The sequence below is a fragment of the Telmatherina bonti genome (assembly GCF_933228915.1).
Source record: "Telmatherina bonti genome assembly, chromosome: 3".
Taxonomy (NCBI): Eukaryota; Metazoa; Chordata; class Actinopteri; order Atheriniformes; family Telmatherinidae; genus Telmatherina; species Telmatherina bonti.
The window spans coordinates 17,754,252-17,771,103 of record NC_136621.1 but is presented as its reverse complement, the minus strand read 5'-3'; the positions used below and the strand labels follow the sequence as shown (position 1 = coordinate 17,771,103).

General features: G+C 38.5%; 2 protein-coding genes across 3 annotated transcripts; one reads left to right on the top strand and one right to left on the bottom strand.

The window, feature by feature from the left end:
- Positions 1 to 2,617: 2,617 nt before the first annotated feature.
- On the bottom strand, positions 2,618 to 10,361 carry r3hcc1l (R3H domain and coiled-coil containing 1-like). The gene is made up of 7 exons (XM_079264963.1): positions 10,320 to 10,361; positions 9,524 to 10,019; positions 7,779 to 7,969; positions 6,643 to 6,713; positions 6,132 to 6,227; positions 5,708 to 5,848; positions 2,618 to 3,654 (listed from the first exon to the last, which is right to left on the bottom strand). Exons 2-7 carry the CDS (start codon positions 9,986 to 9,988, stop codon positions 3,602 to 3,604), a joined length of 1,017 nt encoding a protein of 338 aa, XP_079121089.1. The 5' UTR covers positions 9,989 to 10,019; positions 10,320 to 10,361; the 3' UTR covers positions 2,618 to 3,601.
- Positions 10,362 to 10,707: 346 nt separating this feature from the next.
- On the top strand, positions 10,708 to 16,677 carry crtac1a (cartilage acidic protein 1a). 2 transcript variants are annotated; one of them, XM_079238277.1, is made up of 14 exons: positions 10,708 to 10,818; positions 11,182 to 11,387; positions 11,501 to 11,697; positions 11,796 to 11,932; positions 12,040 to 12,196; positions 12,285 to 12,419; positions 13,055 to 13,191; positions 13,272 to 13,408; positions 13,520 to 13,602; positions 13,709 to 13,809; positions 13,906 to 14,074; positions 14,823 to 14,968; positions 15,164 to 15,203; positions 15,780 to 16,677. In XM_079238277.1, the coding sequence occupies exons 2-14, from the start codon at positions 11,191 to 11,193 to the stop codon at positions 15,890 to 15,892; spliced, it is 1,749 nt and encodes a 582-aa protein (XP_079094403.1). In that variant the 5' UTR covers positions 10,708 to 10,818; positions 11,182 to 11,190; the 3' UTR covers positions 15,893 to 16,677. The 2 variants fall into 2 exon arrangements, with proteins under 2 accessions (XP_079094403.1, XP_079094404.1); XM_079238278.1 differs by lacking the exon at positions 15,780 to 16,677 and adding an exon at positions 15,285 to 15,725.
- The last annotated feature ends 175 nt before the right edge of the window (positions 16,678 to 16,852 follow it).

Below are 16,852 nucleotides of genomic sequence, written 5' to 3'. Positions count from 1 at the left end.
TTTCATGCTATCAAGCCTTGCCTTTTGGTGGTCTTGCTCGGAAACAAACAGACAAAAGGAATCAGTCACACACTGTGCTTCACACTCACAACCATACTTAACCTAAAGTGGACAGCTTGTCCATCACTGTTGACAGCTCCGCTGTTTTCCCTTCAGGTCAAGAATCTGTGATTAATGCTCAACTGTACGCTGTTATTCCAGTCCATCATCAGCAGAGTCCCTCAGTCTGCGTATTTCTTTCTACGTAACATCAATCATCCCTGCAGCTCCCTCACCCCCCATACTACTGACACACTTGTCACTTCCCATATCGATTACTTAAGCTTCAATTTGTCCAATCTGCTCGTACAATCACCAAAGCCCCCTGTATTCACCCCATCACCCTGTTTTTCCTCAGCTTAACTCTGTTTTTCAACCACTGTGCCCTGAGAGATTATCAGGTGTGCCCTGAGAAATTACCCAATTTCACCTTATTGGTCTAAAAAGCAGCTCTGTGTTCATCCAAACAGGCCCCAGTGAAAGATAATAAATTTCTTTCTTCTAGTGTTTATCTGATTTCTATTTAAGAAGCTTTGACTTGATGGACTTTATATTAATATATACTTTTACAAAAAAAAAACATTTTGATTTGTGGTGTGCCTTGTTATTTTTCAGTGAATAAAAAGTGTGCCTTGGCTCAAAAAAGGTTGAAAAACACTGGCTTAACTGACTCCAAGGAAAAATTCACATCAGTTTCATGCCATCAATCACCTCTCGTTATTATGATACTTAATCTTTCTCATTAAAGTAGTTACCATTCTTAGAGATTATAATATTGCAAAGGAACGTATTTTGGGTGTTAATGGCATTGTGTTTGTGAGGTAAGCTTTAAAAAGAGAAGTTGACGTACAGTATGTTTTCTGGTAGTGTTGTTTTGCTAGGATACGCACCATTCCCCGCCACCTTTACTAGGCTTCTTTGTTGTGGGGGGACATTATTCCTTGATTTGGACCATACTTTGTGCTTCATTTGCTCCACATCATCCAGTGTTTCTGTGCGGTGTGTCTAAGCACTTGGCACTTGGAACCAACACTTGCTCAGCAGTGGTTTGTGTTTGTGTTGTTAATCTAATGATTGTGTATGAGGCTCCCAGCAGGCTGCTCTGTGGTACATCAGCTCCTCTAGAAGCCGCAGTAAAGCATGAGATTATGGGCAGGGCTCGGATCTCACACGATGATGGTAAAGAGCAGCTACAGGCTATGTATGCAGCCCAGCTGAAGCGGGGACAACAGCACACAGGGAGGTCGGCTGTGAAAATTTGTCTACATTTGCAGCTCTTTCCCGCTGGAAGTCTGTGAGTCTGTGACAACAGAAGAGACCATGTGCTCATAAGACCAACAAAGAGCTGGTAGCTTTATGAAACAAGTCTTATACATACAGTTTAGTGTTTACTCATCAGCTATAAACATAGAGTTTGTGATTATCAGAAATGAATAAGTAATAAATGCTAATATGAATATTATTCCTCACAACATTTTAAGTAAAATAAATAAAACCACATTAAAGTCAAATCAAATGACCAGATCACGTCCTTTGTCTTAGAATGGGTCAAAAATGTAATTTTTTTTACCTCATTTTTAGACTGATTACATTTAAAAATGAATGTCATTTTTACTGAGCAAATTAAACAAATGCTGCACCATTAGTAAGTAAAATGAAGTGTAAAACTGTTGAATACAGCGGAAACTTGTTATGCCCAAGTTTATTAATAAAGATTTAACCGTGACGCAACACACCTTCTCATTTTGACACCATACAAGCTTCATCAGAACCTGTTATCTGCCCATCCATTCCCTTTACTGAGACACATCTGTTTCTATTCTCACACAAAAACATAGAAACCCATGCTGTAGGATGCATGTTTTAATCCCCTTTACTATATTGCTATAAAGTAATTCAGAGGGCAGAAATTCACCAACTCTTCTGTACAAAACATCTTTGGAAACAGAGAATCTTTTACAGTGTTCTGTAAAAACCATAGTTTTTTTAAGAACATGTAACGATACCTTCTTCCAGGCTGCAGCCCTTAGATTAGCCCACAAAGAGCTACGTGGCACAGCAACAGAGCGTTTACGTCACTCTTCAACTAAAAAGTAAGGTTCCAAAAGCAGCTTCTCTCACCAGCACTGGACTGAGCTTATTTGATGTTTATGAGGCGATCTGAATTCATCTAGTTAAATAACTTACTGGAGGTTGCATAACAACCTGTCATTCCTCTGTGTTAACATTTCCTCTATAAGTCAGACGCTAACAAGGCCAAATTTAACATTAAATTTTAGGTTGATACAAAGGTTCCTGAAAGTAAATGGCACATTTGCAGCTCTATTATAAGCTGGCTGGCTGAGTGTGGTGTGATTACTGGTTGAGGAGGTGAACGAGTCTCAGTGCCACTTGGTCTGAGGTTAGGTGGGCAAAACCACAGAGGAGGCGACAGTCTGCAGCTGCCAGAAAAAAATAAAGGCAGCTTTCCTAATCTAAGATGAAGGTGTGAATCAGACATGTCAAGTGGAATATACAGTATGTAATAATCAGCAAAACAGATGGAGCCAAATCTTTATTTTAACCACAAATTCCCACATTCTGCTTAGAACTGAAATATTTGCTCAACAGATTCATTTACAAAACAACAAGGACAAGACTGTCCAGCTCTCTGAATGTCTTCTCAAATGACCAAGCAACAAGTCCATTTATCATCTTCATAGAAAGAAACCTATAGCTGGTAGCTCCAAAGCTTTAAAGCACACACACTGTTTATTACAACACTGTTACAGCTGTGGGATAGTAACTAGCTTAGACAACAACAATGAAAGTCTTTTTCTAGATAAATGCATCATTTTGACTTAAAAAATTGATTAAGTCTCAATTATGTTCTAAGGAAGAACAGCTTCATATCAGGAAAAGGACAATAGTAGATGCTTGAAATTTAAAAAAAAAAAAGCAGGACACTGAATGCTAATTTAAATATTTTATCTTGCCTGACATGAAGAATTAAAACTAGTAACAGTCTCATTACACCGAGGATTAAACTGCAAACCTTGTTGTTATTTGACAATGAAAAACTGAAATCAACCACTGAAACTGAAGTAAATCTTTACAACATCTTCATACAGAGTATAATTATGCTCTCCATCATCATGGCTTATTTCTGAAAACGTTTAAATGAATTAATTTAAAGTCAAACACGAGTCTTTGGATCAGTACAGAAAATATTTCTTTGAGCAAATACATGTGAAAGTTATGAGGCTCAGTGCTACAATACAGAGGATGTTTGTGAAGTCACAATCATGAATCAGGATGTTTGGTGTTAGCTTGTGCTGCTGCATGGGTTTCGTACAGGAGAGGGAACAGTAGCAGGAAGTTGTGATCCAGTGCAACTCTGCAGGGGGGTACTGGACATTGAGTGGTGAGACAGTGGTAACAAGAGGAAGCCAAAAAAAAAAAACAATATCCAGTGATTAAATTGTGGTGCACGAAGGAAGGATGAGCAGTTGAGAAAAACAAATCTTGAGCCTCTTCTGCATCACATAGTCTTACAGGGAAAAAAACAAAGGTGTGCATCCATTCACTTCCCCTCCCAAGCATCTTCCCTCTGCTTGGCTGCCAGACGCTTTTGTTCTAAAACATAAACACACACATGAAATTCAATACATTAACAAATTACAACACTTACTGGATCATCATTTACCGAAGCTGGTTTGATTATTTTTTAGAGACATTTTGGAAAAATTGTTTCCTGTGCTTGAGGAGACTGAAGATGAGGTTGCCTAAAGTGACTACCAGCTGAAAAGACAACCGATTTAATGAGCTGTTCAGATCTGTCCCATCAGACTCCATCATCACCACCCACAGCCTCACATCCTTCTAAATTCGCTGTACTTCAGAAGTGGAGAGTTGAAAGTAATGTTGCTTTTCTTTCATTTGTTATTAACAGCAAATTCCCATCAATACTTATATTGTTCAGCAAAGATGAAAATGACTGATAATGCTCTACGTGTACTTTGTCATCTGATCTGACTTCCTGTTGGCACTCTGACTCTGTCAGATATTTATCAAATCAAATCGATCAAAGATACTTCATTCATCCCCGAGGGGAAATTAAACATTTCTACCTCCCATTTATAGTAAATCCAGGAATACACCCATAACTATATACCGGTATTCTCAGGCTGGTAGTTGTACAGTTGTGAGTTGTGAGCTCCTATGTTGTACAGTGCGTTCTTCCACATGGTTTAGCATATATATATATATATATATATATATATATATATATATATATATATATATATATATATATATATATATATATATATATATATATATATATATTCATTCATTCATTCATTTTCTGAACCGCTTAATCCAATTCAGGGTCGCGGGGAAGCTGGAGCCTATCTCAGCTGGCTTTGGGCGACAGGCAGGGTACACCCTGGACAGCTCGCCAGTCCATCGCAGCGCCACACAGAGACAAACAACCATTCACACTCACACTCACTCCTATGGGCAATTTAGAGTGACCAATTAACCTATCATGTATGTCTTTGGATGGTGGGAGGAAGCCCAGAGAACCTGGAGAGAACCCACACATACAAACTCCACACAGAAAGGCCACTGACCAAACCCTTCCCTAGCCAAGGAATCTATATACATGCATGTGTATGCATACATGTGTTTGTGTAAATATGTATGTATAGATTTGTACATGTTTGTTCTTTTGTGCTTTTTGTTCGAAAGTGGGTGTAACTTAAGGATAAAATATATTTGCCTAGAGTGGTACATATCTAAAAAGTGTCCAACTCTTCAAAAGATAAACATAAAAGCGAGCAGCTCACTCCACGTCTTAAAACTGTCAGCTATGAACAGAGGGGGTGAAGACACTCCTGAAAAAGAAGGTGTATTACTGTAATCCTTTAGTATTTTTTCCAAATAATGTCACATTTCATTGGGATCTTAGGATAAGGTGGAAATGTAAATAAAAGTTTTTAAAAAAGCCTTCTTTAAGTTTTTATTGCTGCATGAATATCTCCAGCAGACTAAAAAGCCTGTTGGCAAATGGATCTTCAGATGACGCATCTCTTCCAGGAAAACTTCAGCACACGATGCACTTCCGCGCTTACGTGAACTGTACATGTAGGGATCTTGCATAAAGAGCCCAGCGATGTGCCTATGCTAGGAACAAAGAAGCTTTTTTTAGTTTGTGAAGGCCGTGACTTCCTGGACTGGCTGCTCAGTGGACAGCAGTTGTGGTTTTCTCTGCCTGTATACTTATGTTCCCTCTGTGAAGGGAAATGACTGCTGTGCTGATTATAGACCTGCAGTGATGTGCTCAGCTATGGATGGACTTCACTTGGCATCACTTTACAACTTCCCAATTTCTTCTAGAAACAAATGCAAACAGCTCCCACTTGTGGTAGAAAACCAGCAATGCAAACACCAGAAGTGTTTTTGGAAAGATTGTCTATCATTTCTCCTATCAGGGCTTTTTTTTTTTTAACTTGGAAAGGCACGCTGGATCAAACTCATCCATGTTGAAGCTGCAGCCAACCTCAAATAAGGATTGGTCAGAAACTGGTGGACCCCCAGCTGGTGATCCACAAAGAAGAAAAAAACCACTGAGAAGAAACATTTTCTATCATCACAGCAGAGCGCCATGCAACTGTGTGTAATATACCTCTGGCCTCCTGGAGTTTCTTCTTCTCTGCTTCACGCTGCTCCTTTGTCAGACTGCTTTTTACACCAAGAGCACCGATGACCAGCTTCCGAGCCAGCGCTGCACTTGTCTGAGGTCTCTCTTTAGCCGGCAGGAGGTAGTCTGTGGACAAGAGAAGGAAATAATACAGAACAATGCTAATTATATCACGGTTTCCATATGCAACATACAGAAATCTTTAGATAATTATATTAACTGGAGGAGAGTTAAAAAAAAAATAGAAGTGCGGCCATTTAATAAGAAGGTGATTTTATTTACAAGTAACCAATAAAAAGTAGTTGTACAATGACTTTTGAGAGCTTCTTTTTATGTAAATGCACAATAATAGGAAAAAAGAAAAAAAAAAATACAATCAAATAAGAGAGAGAGACAAGTGCACTCGTACCCGAGCAGCTACGAGCTTTGGCCTTTGTAGCCGAGGAAGATTTGGATAGAGGTCTTAACTTCATAAGAGGATGTTTGGATCGTAGAGCTTCACGAGCTGAGAATAAAACAGAAACAAATTGCATGTTGTTTCATGTCTGACCCTAAAAGCAAAACACATATCTGGAAGAAAAAAAAATGTCAAGATCTAATTTATTAACTCAGATGAGAGAAAAAAGGTTTTAACCAAAACACATCATATACGTGCTTCTTTCTTGTTGTTCAGAGTTTGTTGCTCATAGCCAGATAATATTCAGATTCACTTCTTTAAAGGAGCTGTTAAAAACATTATGGCAACCTAATTCATTAATAAATGTAACTGTAATAGTAATATATATATATATATATGTATATATATATATATATATATATATATATATATATATATACATATATATATATTACTAAGAGTGTTTTCTTTTTACATTCTTCTGATTCTTTTCATAAGTAATGAGAGATAAAGCTTCACTGACCTGCTATGGGACTGGAAAAAAGGCCGAGGGCGTGTGTGTCATCAATCCACTGAATGTCAAAGCCTCTCTGCCTGAAAACACAGTCAGCAGATACATAAAGTCAGCACAAATGCTTTCATACCAACTAAAGGAAACATTGTTAGGAATCTCAACTATACATTTTGGAGAAAACTTTCTGAAAGCTACAAACTTAATGACTGAAAACTCGAAAAATGAACTTTTAAATGAACTGGGTGCAGAAGGATGTGTGTTCTCTTGTTGGGTTTGATGAATGTGGTTGCATACTCTGGTTCAGCTGATTTATTTCTAATATAGATCTTGCTATGGGAGGTGAAATCTGTTGGTTTCTCTCAGCGAGGCTATTTATTATGAATTAGCTTGAAGTGATGTGTCTGGAAAAGGGCCCTGAGATGACATTGTTGTGAAACGGTCCGATACAAAGCAACTGAAATGAGTTTCCACCACAGCATGGCCCGACTCTCCCTTAGAGGTAGGAAGAGAAGCTTAGTTATCTGGGAGGGGCTCAGAGTAGAGCCGCTGCTCCTCCACATCGAGAGGAGCCAGAAGAGGTCCTGGATGCCTCCCTGGTCAGGTGTTCTGGGCATGTCCCTGCGAGAGAAGATCCCCAGAAGACCCAGGATATGCCTGAGGGATTACATCTCTCGGCTGGCCTGGGAACATCTTGAGATCCCTCTTGATGAGCCCCTGCTTAGGCTGCTGCCCCCGTAACCCAATCCCAGATAAGCAGCAAAAAATGAAAATGGAGGTGAACAAATTGTGTGATTTAGACAGGAAATGAATGCAGGAGGCATCTCAAGAAGAGAAAGTATCCATGGTCATTTGTGTCCTCTCTTACAATTAAAACTAAAACAAACTTTAGATGTCCTACAGTGCCTGTGATTTGACTGTATGGCGCCTGCAAATCTGCTTAAAATGGTGAATTTTTTCACCTTCATGCAACAAAACAATTCCTAAATCCCTGAATCGCTAAACAAGAAGAGTTGCGTGATTTTAGATTTTAGAAAGAGATGAGGGGCTTTGAACTTGAATTACAGGCAATTACAAGTACATAAGTTTGCATCTGGTGTTGTATAAATGTGTATCTAGAAAACGTTTTTTCTGTGATGCATACATACTGGTTGCACTGAAACAACTTGAGAAGATCTTCTGTCTTGAATTCAGCAGGAAAGTCATAGATCTCCACAATATGAGAAAGTTCATCCTCGGTGAGGTCAATGTCCTCATCTTCATCGTCTCTGTCCATGTTGTAGTAATCGAACCTGGGGTCCTGGATTGACTTCTTCTTTTTACCCTCCTTCCCAGCCAGCTGGAGAGGGGAACCAATAAAACATGGGAGATCAGAGTTTTGGCACAAGGAATAAAGGGATGAGGGGCTTTAAACATGAATTAAAGTCAATTACAAGGACATAAGCTTCCATTTGGTGTTGTATAAATGTGTTTCTTGCTTTAAACAAAGCTTGACTGTGTATATAACAAGAGAATTAAAGCAATATTTTGTCATATGAAACTATTTTTGACGCATCAGATTTTTACATTTTCAGACATGCAATGTCTGCAGAGACTTTCTTGTATTTCAGGCTCACTGGGACTCAATGAAGCAACTTTTCCGCCTTTAATGTAGAATTCCTGTTGCTTCTGACAAAGCCTGCTGTTTGAAATAAAAAAAATTGTACTTTTTTCATTTCCAACCAAATTTTGGCCATGATTACGGTTTTCTTTCTTGCCATCTCTGCTTAGAGGTTTAGCCCTGGCAACAACCTGGTGCAAGCACTGCTTTATGACCCCAGGCTGCATTAAGCATCTCTGTGATGATATTACATAGAAACCTGTATAGTACACACCAGTTTTGGTTTACAAGCAAACTAGTGCATAATTTCATTTGGTCCACCTGACTGAAATGCTGCAAAAGGGCAGCATTCACATTTTTACATTAAAAAGTCACATAAAATACATTATTTATTTAGATGTAATAGAAACAATAGTTTATTTTTATATTTGCAAATGGTGTAAACAATAAACATACTTATATTAAATTAGACTCTTTATATTTTCTATGTATTCTACAGCTAAATACCAGCATTTCCAGCTTAAATCTTTTGGTTTAAATGCAGGAAGTGTGTTTATTCTCAGCTTCAGGGACCAAAGGGGTTCCATGTTTACAGAACCAGCTGCTGCCTGTCTTGTCATGTATTGTTTTTGTAGCTCGAGATCACCCGTCTGAATTAAAACAGGCAAAGTTAAATCCTCAGCAGAGGAGTAACCTGCACTTATTTAAACTCAGTCTAAGATCTGTATTAAGATGAGGTTGGATTTTCTCTTATGGACGTAAAGTGTTTCTTTTCTCATGCTAGATGTGTTTGCATACTTCTTATTTTAGATGAGGAATTGTCTGCTCCTCCACAGTAAAGTCGGCTGCTCTGCAGGGTTTCTTCATGTTCGTGACTGGTCAGACTGCAAACAACACCTCTTTAGTGTAAGCGTGCGCTGATCAAGATCAGAAAACCTTTTGTTTAATAACCAAGTTGATAACCAGGTTCATAGTATCCTTTATCAAGATTGCCAATGTCTTGGCAGTTCAACACAGGAAGATATCTCGGATATATCTTGCTTCATAGTACAGGCAGCTGAACTCCAGACCTGTGCAGAGCCAAGGTTGTGGAGTTAGTTCTCTATTTTACCATGATCAGATGAATAGCAGAGAAGGACTAATTATGGAGGGAGTAATTGTTACTGAACTTATTTCAAGTTTATGAAAACAACCTCTTGATGCATCAAAGCTATAAATACATTTCAGGGAGCTCTTTAAGAGAAAACGATTGTTGACAATGGCTCTGTGACACAATTCAGACTAAGCTCTTACCTCTTCAAGCAGATGTGGATCCAAACAATCTCCATCATCATTGAATAAGGTGTCCCAACTGTCTTCTTCCCCATTTTCTTCCAGAGGCGAAGCTGCATCCAGCTGTGCTGAAGCTTCAGCTTCCAACTTCTTTACATCGGGCTGTCCATTGACAACCCCTTCTGCACCCTGTAATCGCTCGTCTGTCACTCCTTGGTCCTGTGCATCACCTTCACCTCCTCCTCCAGGAGGTGCTGCCTTGTCTGCTTCTTCAGCCTTGTGCTTCCTGTTTTTAGCGTTTTTTCGTGCCTTGTCTGTGTAACGAGGTCTTGGTTTAACTTCTCCTTGAGTCTGAACTTTGGCTTTTGGCGTTGTTTGTCGTTGTTTGGGGATGTACAAAGTCTGACTTGGCCTCTTTGACTGGGTGGGAGGTGTGGGTGTCGGCGTGCTGGGAGTGTAGTCTTCCTTTTGCTGTTCCTCTTCCATGATTAACTATTAGCAAAAAAAAATAAAAAATCTGGACAAAACGAGAGGCAGATGTATCACTTTTTGGAAAACTTATTAACTTTTAGACTATTTTTTATCAAGTCCTTCACGAGTTCATTTAAAAACAATCTTTAATCATTACATTCTTAATTCATTTAGCTACAGTTAGCTAACTAATTGCGCTCAATAAACATTCTCTAATTGGGTCTGTAGTGATTGTGAAATGCAAATACAAACATCGGATTAATACACGTAATCGTTTAATTTAATCATAATAATGTACTTCCATTGAAAAAAAAAGCAATTTTAGTTAAGTAGGCTTTCGGCTTACCAGTGCTTACCAGTACGATTTGTTTAACAACAGATTTTCGTCGCACAATTGACGCAGGCGTCTGTCAACGCAAAGCTTTCTGGGAAATTGTGTTTTTCATTGTAATCTTGCGGAGCCATTCTCAAAAAGGAGAAAGTACATTTTATTTATTTTTTTATTTTTTTTTAATTGAAAAGTACAGCTCTTGTAGCTTAATGTTTTTCATGTCCGGACATTTTAACATACAAGATACTATTTAGTAGCAATTAGCAGTAGCAGGAAAGAAAAAACAGGAGAAGAAGCAGTGTCTCGTGGACGTCCCCACATACATACAGGTCACCCATTGGCCAATATTGTAACTCGTCAGACAGATGTTCGCTGATTGGTCGGAATTCTCCACATTATACAAGCTGTTTTGTAAAGTTGTGTAATATGGACAGAGGAATTAAATAAACTGCACAGTGAAAACGGAGACCATCGCAGGGAAATCATATCATCTGCATCTTTATTCACTAACACGGTAAGAAGGTTTTGTGAACGTAGCTGAGCTGAATTCTTGCAGATGACTGCCGAGCATGCAGTTATTATTAAGCTTTTTGTTGCCTAAACCTGACTTAGAAGAGTTTATTACTGATTGCGTCTTGCATCTTTCATGTGGCTTTTAATAGGTAAACAGAAATGCAGAAAAGGTCATTTGTAGAGAATGTACTTTTTGTCCTGTTCTCCATTAAGAAATTACACATTTCCATTGAAAAATTATAATAATAATAATAATCTTAAATAATAATATGAAGCGTGTTCTAAAAATTTTTTGTTTTATCTTTCATTTTCTGCTGCAACTTGACTTGAATGCTTTTAACAGTTTTATTCTCGCCCTCATCAGGTTGCAGCAATGTGGGGTTCAGGCTTGCTGCTCCTCCTGCTCACACTCTGGCTTCAGTCCGATGCCCAGAACTCTGGGCCCATGCTCAAGGTCATAACACAGACAATCCTTCCACCTGACAACACTAACAACCCAACACAACTCAACTATGGTATGGCTGTGACGGACGTGGATGGTGATGGTAACTTAGATGTGGTGGTAGCAGGGTTGGTGTTTAGATCTTCTGATCTATTTTTTTTTTTTTTTTTTTTTTTTTTTTTTTTACTTATCCAATACAAAGCTGTGTGTAACGTTAAACATATGTGATGTTCCCTCCCAGGTACAACGGCCCCAATCTGGTGTTAAAATATGACACCACTCAAAACAAACTGGTAAACATTGCTATTGATGACAGCACTTCACCATTCTATGCACTGAGGGACCGAACAGGAAACGCAATTGGAGTTACTGCCTGTGATGTGGATGGAGATGGACGTGAGGAGATCTACTTCCTCAACACAAACAATGCCTATTCTGGTAGGTATACAGTAGCAGTGCCATTACCAGCCTTTTCAGCAAACAAATTTCAGGTATCAGGATGATTGTTTTCTCATAAAATGAGAATTTTTATGCAGGGAGAGCAACCTATTCAGACAAACTCTTCAAGTTCCGTAATGGTCGCTATGAAGATCTGCTAAGTGATGACATCAATATACGTCGTGGTGTTGCTAATCATATGGCTGGACGTTCAGTTGCATGTGTGGACAGAAAGGTCAGTAAACTAATTTTAGTAATATTTTGATTCATCTGATGTCATCCCATTCGGATTTCTGCATGAGACTTAGTGCTCTTTCTTCGAAATCTCCTGCTGTTTCGTAGGGAACAGGTCGTTATGCCATCTACGTGGCCAACTACGCCCAGGGCAGGGTTGGTCCTCATGCTCTCATTGAGATGGATGAGTCTGCCAGTGATCTGTCCAAGGGAATCATTGCTCTGTCGGATGTTGCTGCTGAAGCCGGAGTCAACAAGTTCACAGGTCAGCAGTTCAGCAGTACCACAATGTGCTGCTGGTTATGGTTGTATTATAAGGAATGGACGCATTCATAGTTTTGCATGTTGTTCAGGTGGTCGTGGTGTGGTTGTTGGACCGATCCTAAACCCGATGAGGTCTGACGTGTTCTGCGACAATGAAAATGGGCCCAATTTTCTGTTCAAGAACAAAGGAGATGGGACTTTTACAGACATGGCACGTCAGGCAGGTGAGAAAGAAATAATAGAAAAAAATTAGTGTACTTTGATGTAAAATTAACTTTGTTACTGTATTTTGTAGTGATTTGATGTCAATAGTGTTTGGTTTAACATGTATCTTTTCATCCTGTTGTTGTTAAGGTATTTAAACCATTTTTCTCAATCAGTGCATTAGATATTATGAAAAGGATAATGTAGCTCCGCCCATCCAATGCTAGGGCAGTTCTTTTAACAAGTGTGCACATTTTAATAGAAGACAGTTGAGTTATACAAGATTACACACAAGCAGAAGAATTAAATTGTTCAAGTATTTTCTTTTATTCATTTTTAAAGATATAAGAAGCATATCTGCTGTAAAAAATAAAAAAAAAAGGATAATTTAAGTACCACAAGGATGATACAACACAAATTTGCCTGTTGAGTCATCTGGTTTGTGTAACATATAGCAGTTTTTTATGACAATATAATAATCATAAGAGCTACAGAAACCACAACTTGGTATTTATGCATTTCAGGATTTTGTAAAAAATGACATCATCACAATGTGGCAGGATGTCTGCACTTCAAGCTGTATGAAAGTACTTGTCTTTCATTAAGGAATTTTATTAGAAAAAGTTGAAAGCATTCACAATGTCATATGCTAAAGGTGTTGAGGACCAATATCAGCATGGCAGAGGAGTAGCACTTGCTGACTTTAACGGTGATGGAAAGACAGATATCGTCTATGGCAACTGGAACGGGCCTCACAGACTTTACCTGCAGACTGGCGACTCCAAATTCCAGGTAAGGAAAAGAAAACTAGTTGATTTACTGGAAAGGCTTTGATAACGCGTGGTTTGACAGTTGAATGTTGTCTTTTGCAGAATATTGCTACTCCAAGATTTGCTGAACCCTCACCTATTCGCACCGTCATCGCTGCTGACTTTGATAATGACCAGGAGCTGGAAGTCTTCTTTAACAACATCGCCTACAGAGGCAACGCCCCGAACAGGCTGTTCAGGTTATCTTTTAGTTACTGTTGCAAAAACAAACCTAGATAAGATATTTTGTAAATGGCAGAAAACTGTTTAACACAATCAGATCTTGATAGAAGCTTGTTGTTGGTTTGCAGAGTGTCAAGGAGAATCAATGCAAACCCTGTAATCAACGAGCTCGATGTGGGGGATGCTGCCGAGCCACAAGGAAGAGGAACAGGTAAATTATCAGCTTCTCACAGAAATATTGGTCAAATGATAAAAGCTACAGGTTCAGTGTTCTGTGGGATGTCTGCAGTGATGCACTTGCTGTGTTTTTTGGGTAGGTGGTACTATAACAGACTTAGATGGAGATGGACTGCTGGACCTGCTGCTGGCACATGGGGAGAGCGCCCAGCAGCCAATCTCAGTCTTCAAGGTCGCGCAGGTGTGTGTCTGTGTATGTGTGTGTTTGTATGTATGTGCGTAAATATTAACTGTGATCTAACTGAACAACAACCTCACTCATCATTCTTGATGTCAGGGCTCGTCCAACAACTGGCTGCGGGTCATTCCCCGTACCCAGTTTGGTGCTTTTGCCCGCGGTGCCAAGGTAACAGCCTTCACCAGTCGGAGTGGCGCTCTCACTCGCATCATTGATGGAGGCTCTGGGTATCTGTGTGAGATGGAGCCAGTTGCCCACTTTGGTTTGGGTACGTTCCTTTATGTGTAAAAGATGCTGATGCGACTCATAAACAGCAGTGTACGTTACCACAGTTTCTGCTGTGAGTAAAACACAGTATGCACGTTATTTTAGTAAAACCAGCTGATGTGCTAACAGTTTACGGCTGTAAGGTAAATTTTGTTTTCTTGCTGAAAATATTATAGCGACTAGAACTTTGTTTCACTCACTCTAGAGGCACTGTTAAGTTTGTCCTTCACAGTCACATTTACTGTAAGTTTTTTAAGGCTACAAAAGCAGTTTTTCTGTCTATCAAGTCTTAACAAAAAAAATGTTGCTACTGATCATAGATCCTCTTAAAGGTGGAGTATGTAAGCTTTTCAATATTTTCAAAATAAATTAACTAATAAAATAACTACAATCATAATTAGATAGTTTTTTTAAGCATGTAGGTTCCAGTCTGTCCATATTTGATGTGTTATTAAATTACAAGTTTAATTAATGACAAAGACCCTTCTTAGATGTTTGCTTACCAGTAAAAAAAAAAAGTGCTTTTTGTCATTTGTCATTTATTAAACTTGTAATTTAATAACGCATCAAATATGGACAGACTGGAACCTACATGTTCAAAAAACTATTTAATTATGATTGTAGTTATTTTATTAGTTAATTTATTTTGAAAATATTGAAAATCTGACATACTCCACCTTTTATCAGACAAATGAAATATTGAGTTGAATTGAATGTTCATATATTGATTTTGCGCCAATGTTTCCCAGGAACTGACAACGTGAAGGTGCTGGAGGTCTCCTGGCCAGATGGTACTACCTTCACTCGAGCTCTTGAGGCTGCTGAAGTGAACTCTGTGGTGGAAGTGACTTATCCCAGAGATGGGGAAATGTCTGTGCTTGCCAATGACACGCAGGTACACAGCAAGGATTCACGACATGAATTATGAGCATGTGTGTTGCGATCTCTGTAAGTTAAATGAAGAACTGAAGCAACACATTGTAGTTTTTATGCCTCTTTTTTTTCTAATCTTGTAAAAAGTTAGATTCTCTCCAGACATTTATCTTGCATACCAATGTTTTTGGGGGTTTTTTGTTTGTTTGTTTTTTAGTGTGGTGATGGTTTTACTGTCAAAAATGGCCGCTGTGCAGGTAAGCCTGTTTACAAAATGATAAATAAAACTACTGAAGATTTAAAAATTTTATTTCAAATTTATTTTTATTTTTCAACAGGTATTTGAGGAAACTGGCATGAAACGCCATAAAGACTTGCTGTGGCGTGCTGTTATGAAACACAAGACTTGGCTTTGAATGTTTTTGTTTCTGTTTGTTCTTTGAATGAGCTTTCTTTTCTGTGTTTTACTCTATGAGTAGTTTTATTGTTTTTTTCTTTTTCTCTGACATTTCATTTCTACTGCCTTAAGTGCACTTGATTAAAAAATAGTTAATAAAGTTCTTCATATAAATGAGCTGCATGTGTCAGATTATCTTTTTGATGCAGACTGTATCTGTCACGTGGACGCTTATGTTTCTGGTGTTAATTTATATGCTACCTTATAACTTGCTCTGACTATGGGAGCTGAGAAGGGCCAATCTTAAAGGAAAAGCTTTGTGCAAATTAAATATACTGAGTTCTTTTATTACCCAGAATGCACCTCATCTGCCTTTCCTAATTTTTCCTGTCTCTGTTTCTTCTTGTTCTCCTGTTCTCTCCCTCCATCCACGCAGCTCCATTTTACAATGCCATTCGTTCTTCGGCGTCCACCTGTGAAGACTCCTGTCATCACACATTTTCCATGCTGTGTGTTCTGGTGCTGTTTGCACTGGCAGGTCAGAGCTGAGAGTTGTCTTCACAGCAATGATGACATAGTTTTTATCTAGCATCACACTCCTGGACCAAGCTTAAGATGAAAGGACTAATAGTGGCAGATGATCTGCCTGGAAGTTTCCTATTTGCCTTGAAAGATTAGCTGCACATCTGAGGGCAAACTGAGACATCTATTGCATATTTTATCAAAGCTTTAGTGGACGAGTCAGCTTGTTGCAGCGTTGAGCCAAGTATGCATGCAGATAGTGTAAATCTTTGCATCTTCATTAGATTTCCTCTGGTTTTAGCCATCTAAGTGTCAAAGTGAATTACATGCACAGTTCCAGGAGTAAAAGTTATTTATTTTATGAATTGTAATTTTTTTTTCATCTTTGTTTTCACTTCTCTGATAATAGAATGTCTTGCATTGTAAAACTCATGGATTTAATATCTCCCGGTTATAAAGAATATGTATATAAAGAGGAAGTGAAAGGTGAAATAAAATCTACGAATGTTGCCGTAACACAAAGTGGAATCAAACTATCAAATGTTGAATGAAGGTGCAACTTAATCAATATCCTGTTCTAAACACTGAAGCTGCATGTTCGGTTATCATAAAATATGTTTTATTTGGTTTAACTTTTTATTAATGTTGAATGTTTAATATTTAAACTACATGAGAATCGATGAGTTTTTTATTCTTGATATCGATCTTTAGGACAAGACCTAATTGAAGTGGATTACAATGAATTATAATCTCTCGGCCATTTCTGCCAGAGGTGTCACCTCAGACACATCAGCTTTAAAATGCCACACATGCTTACTGAACATTTTCCTCTGGTTACTAGCTTGTTTTAATAACTTAGTTACACTGCTTTCTTTTTTTTTTTACAACATTGCTAATAAATTTCTGTTCACTTCAGTTCCGCAGTATTTCTATTGCGCCAACTCATCACAGTCATGTCAAGGCTGTTTTACAGACAAGATCCAGTTC